The sequence below is a fragment of the Manduca sexta genome, unplaced genomic scaffold (genome assembly GCF_014839805.1).
Source record: "Manduca sexta isolate Smith_Timp_Sample1 unplaced genomic scaffold, JHU_Msex_v1.0 HiC_scaffold_1494, whole genome shotgun sequence".
Taxonomy (NCBI): Eukaryota; Metazoa; Arthropoda; class Insecta; order Lepidoptera; family Sphingidae; genus Manduca; species Manduca sexta.
In genome coordinates, this window is record NW_023592364.1 from 323 (window position 1) to 5,448 (window position 5,126).

General features: G+C 35.4%; 1 protein-coding gene across 1 annotated transcript; it reads right to left on the reverse strand.

The window, feature by feature from the left end:
* Positions 1-419: 419 nt before the first annotated feature.
* LOC119191412 (protein ANTAGONIST OF LIKE HETEROCHROMATIN PROTEIN 1-like) lies at positions 420-2,555 on the reverse strand (the record flags this gene model as incomplete). Its single annotated transcript, XM_037445317.1, has 2 exons — positions 1,402-2,555; positions 420-642 (listed from the first exon to the last, which is right to left on the reverse strand). Coding segments are annotated over exons 1-2 (664 nt in total), but the record flags the coding sequence as incomplete, so codon positions are not given.
* Positions 2,556-5,126: the final 2,571 nt, after the last annotated feature.

The following is a 5,126-nucleotide window of genomic DNA, read 5'->3' on the forward strand; positions in this document are numbered from 1 at the left end:
CAATTCTGTCCATCATGCCCGGTGAATTATACAGCTTCCTAGAAGCTTTCCTTTTCATCAAATAATTATGTAGGTACACGCAGGTTATTACGACGAGAGATGCTTTATCAGGTTGTAGCAACATAGGTTTTCGCAATACACGAAAAACTGCTGAAAGAATGCCAAATGCATTTTCTACTATTCGTCTTGCTCTAGACAAACGGTAGTTGTAAATTCGTTTTCGGATCCCCTGGCATGAGTACCAGGATACGGCTTCATGATGTGTCTTTGTAATGGGAATGCATCATCTGCTACAAATACGAATGGCATATTCTGTTGTCTTCCTGGAAGGCTTTGGTCATTGGGCAAATTTAATTCATTATTTTGTAGTTTCTGATAGAAAGAAGTGTTTCTAAAACTCCGCCATCTGATATTCTTGCCCTGACAACCAATATCGGCGAATATAAAATTGTAGTTAGCGTCTACTATGGCCATTAACACCACACTGAATGTGGATTTATAATTAAAAAAGTCGCTTCCGCTGTTAATAGGTGCTTGTATGACGCAGTGTTTCCCGTCTACAGCGCCAATACAGTTTGGAAAATTCCACTTCTCATTGAATTCCTGAGCGATTGATAGCCATTCTTCTTCTGTTGACGGTGTCTGAAATGAATAAAAATTATTTTAGGGTATATATTAATTAAACCGTTTTTACAGGCTGATGAGCAGGAGAATGAGCGAATTGGACAAGAAACTCCGGTAGTGGACCCTAATGCAGATACACAGTCAGATTCAACAACACATTCACAACCTGCAGCTTCAGTAGGGTCAAGAAACACCACACCACAATGGCAACCATCAACATCACTGCAATCTGGCCACACAATACCACCAAAAAAATCAAAACATGAAGACCCTCAGTAGCCGAAGCCTACCGTATTTTAAAAGATACATGATTCAAAGATAAGGGACAAGAGTCAAGCTTTTGGAAATCATGTTGCTTCAAAACATCGCGAATACTCAAAAAGGACGAAAGCGTATGTTGAACATTACATAAATAATATACTGTTCGACGCTGATTTGGGGAAATTTGATTATGAGTCAAATTTAGCATCAACTCCGATGTCTTCATATTCAAACAGTTCACAAAATACTTGCATTGTGTATTCTGTAGCCTCAGATCAATCCCTCCACCCAACCAAACCCCTATCTGAAGCCGCTATACTTATTTATAATTTTATTAGTAATTTAGAATAGAAAGATAATGTTTAGGGTATGATGGGGCTGGCATGGTGGAAATATCACTAAAAGCCTCTAAAATACAAAAGAATAAAAAAAAAAAAAAATTTACTTACTTTCACTAATAATTACGGTCGTGATAATAGGTGTGTAGGTATGTATAAAAGTAATAACTTTACTTACCTTAGCATAGTCTTGCAATGCTTCATTTATTGCTGCACATGCTTCAGATATAGCATTACATATTGTCGATTTAGACATTTTAGTAAAATACATGAGGCTTTCATAGGAATCTCCAGTTGCCAAAAATCGCAAAGTCACTGCTAGTTTGTCATATGCAGGAATCGAGTCTCTAAAATTCGTACTTGATTTTCGAATTTTTTCGCTGGTCAGAGATAGTAAATGATCAAAATCCTCTGACGCCATTCTACAAAAGTTTTGGAATTGTCCACTTTCTTCTTGTTTTTGCATATCCGTCATTGTTTCACCTACATTATCCAGTTTCCTTCGATGCATTAAATTTGTAACCCACCAACGTCTCTTCCTTCTTTTATTTTTGAGTTTTTGCGACAAAATAATAAATGCAGCACTTGCAATAATGATATCGCTGTCAGAGTCAGACATAACGAAGCACTACCAATACTAACCACAGAATTGACACGAATGAGCAAAGAACATTCGATCTAGCTTTTGTTTACACTAAAAGATTACGAAAGAATGCTCTTGTTCTAGCTCTAGCTCTATGTTCGTTTGATGTAAATCGATAACTCTAGCTTTCGTTTACACTAAAAGATTACGAAAGAATGCTCTTGTTCTAGCTCTAGCTCTATGTTCGTTTGATGTAAATCGACCTTTAGAGTAAAGGTGAATGCTCATCCAGAGCTGTCAGCACATCTGGAAGAGAAAACATAACTTTTGTAATGTGATAAAAAAATAAGGCATACTCGTTACAATGGCTAAGTTTTTTGATCACAATATGCCTAAAATAGGTTCATTCTGTAAATATAACTTGTTAATTTAAACTGATTCAAAATTGAAACTCTTGAGTATCTTCTAATGTAAAAAAAAACAACAATATTTCCACTACTGTTTATTATGTTTAAGTGCCTACCTACCATGTTTTGCACCCCTACACAGGTAAACTCATATGAACGTGCTTATAAACTAAATATGTGGCTAATGAAGCTGTGTGCATGATAGCCTAGTTGAGAACTGCTATGCTATTCTGTAACATCTCACTGTATTACTCACTTCTGAATCCGCGGTGAAAACGCTACTTGGAATTCTCAACACGAGTGAAATCTACTAGTAACGCTACAAGGTGAAAATGACGGTGAGGTGAACTAGTTTAAGTGAGATCTTACTTATTTGACGTTAAACGGTATTCGGCAGCAAAGATTTCGATAGTCACTTTAGAATTTAAATGTCAAATCAAAAGTTAATCATTTGCTAGTGAAAAGAAAAGTGAGTACTATATAAATTGTGATTAAGGTATTTTAAAAATAATTTAAATAAGTTATTTCCTTAAAATGTAATTGAAATTATTGAATACGTCTATAAAAACATAACACGCACTATATTTATAAAATTTTACATTTATTAACTTTGTAGATGGCTCGATCATTTCTTTTGTTAAGTATGTTGAAAGAAGCCCACGAATTAGAAGTGAGTACCAGCCGTCGCCAAGCTCAAATTATCAGAAATTTACCACTTGTAAATCGCGATGACGAATTTGTGCACATCTATAGACTAACGGAGGATTTAATTAAAGATTTAGAAAATGAACTAAGTCCTTTGTTAAACACAACTAAGCGTCACGGGAAAGGACTTACAATAAGGTGCAAGGTAAATGGATACTTAAGTTTACTTAGCACATTTTAACTTATTTTAATTTCGAATGTTTGTAGAAATTACTATATAGGTCTTGATATCAGTCTGTATTTTTTTAGATCCTTTGCACATTGTCGTTTTTGGTGAACGGCAGTTAATTTGGACGTAATCATTTCCCATTCTTTACGGGCTTGAGCCTTGGCAGACGGGTTTCTTAAAAATCCTTTAGCCAACTGCGGTCTTTCTTCTAAATATTGCACTAAAGCTTCTACTTGAGCCAATGAAGGATGCGAAACACGTCCAAAAGATCTAAAATAATAACATTAATTAAATTAATTTCATGAATTCTAAAGACTTTACATTTGAATTCTAGTCATTTAATAATTAATAAAGCCAATACTTACTCCATTGTATTAATCAAAATAGTAATGTAATAATATTTATCGCAGCAACAGAAATTTTACACAAGCGAACGAAATGTATTCAAATTTGAAACTAGGTACTTAAAACTTTGTTTTGACAGGACTCCACAATCACGGGTTCTTTTTTTCTTTAAACAGGCAAAGGAAGACTGTGTTCAGCTAACGTAATAAATCCCATTTTATAAAAGAAGAGAGTAAAATTTTATATACATGTTAAATACAACAATGAATACATATCTTACATTAAAATATAATTAAATGATTTGTTCTTCCAATATTTATGATAAAAATGCTGTCCATAAAGTTGACAAATATGCATAACGTTGAGAGGCCGACACTAGTTGTTATCGCACGATCTCACCCGAGATTTCGGAACTCACTTCACTTCACGCGGGCTCGCTTTATGTTACAGAATACCAAAAAGTTCTCACTTGAAGTGACTTTCGAAGTGAGAGTGAATTCTAAATGAGTTACGAATTCGAGTTTGGTTTTACAGAATAGCACTACTGACCCGTCTGCTAAGACCGTAGGTGCGAGTTCAAATCCTGGACACACAATTCCGAGATTTGTAAGTTATTTGTATATTGGTAATCAATTATCACACACTTAAATGGTAAAGGAAAACATCGTTAAAAACCTGCATACCTGAGAGATCTGAAGAAGAATTCCTGGTATGTGAATTCTGCCAACCCACACTAGGCTAGCGTGGCGGCCTACAGGCCTAACACCTCTCAGACCCGTGCTCAGCACTCCGCAAATATGGGTTGATAAAGTACAATTAAGCAGCTATCATAGTATTATAGGTGTACAAATAAGTTTTCGCTGTTTTAATGTAGATGGCGCGCCACGGAGTCTCCGTTAGCTTTCGCAGGTGATAACCAACTTAAAAATTAGGTTGGTTTCTCAAGAACAACATAACCTATTAATATCATTGATTTTATATTGGTAAAATATAATTTTTGTTAGTTGAAAATGTCCAAATTTGAGCCAAGTAAGCGTCATTTGCGGGAAATATTAGTTTAATTCTTTAATTTAAAGAAATCTGTTGATGAGGCACATCGATTACATACTTGTAGAAACATATGGCGAGGGTGCTTTGAGTGGGAGAACATGTCGTGAGTGGTTTCAAAAGTTTAAAAACGGTGATTTCGACGTAGAAGACAAAGATTGCAGTGGAAGGCCAAAAATTTAGGAGGATGCAGAATTGGAGGAATTATTAGAGGAAAATTCATCTCAAACATACATAAAAAGAACTTGCTCTAACATTAGAATTCACTTAGCAAGCAGTCTCACATCGTTTAAAATCATTAGGAATGATTCATAAACAAGGAAATTGGCTTCCGTACGAATTAAAGCCGAGAGATATTGAACGCCGATTATGCTTAAGTGAAATACTGCTAGCTAGGCATAAAAAAAGGGTTTTTCACATCGTATCGTAACTAAAAAAACTCACACTGTGTATTTGGTCGGATCAGCCGGGTGTAGTGTATTATGAGCTTAATCCGAGCGAAACAATTACCGGAACCCTCTATCGAACATAATTATGAGATTGAGCCGAGCTCTGAAGGAAAAATGCCCTCAATACTATTCTAGACACGAAAAAATTATTCTCCTGCATGACAATGCTCGTCGACATTTTGCGGCTCCCGTGAAAAA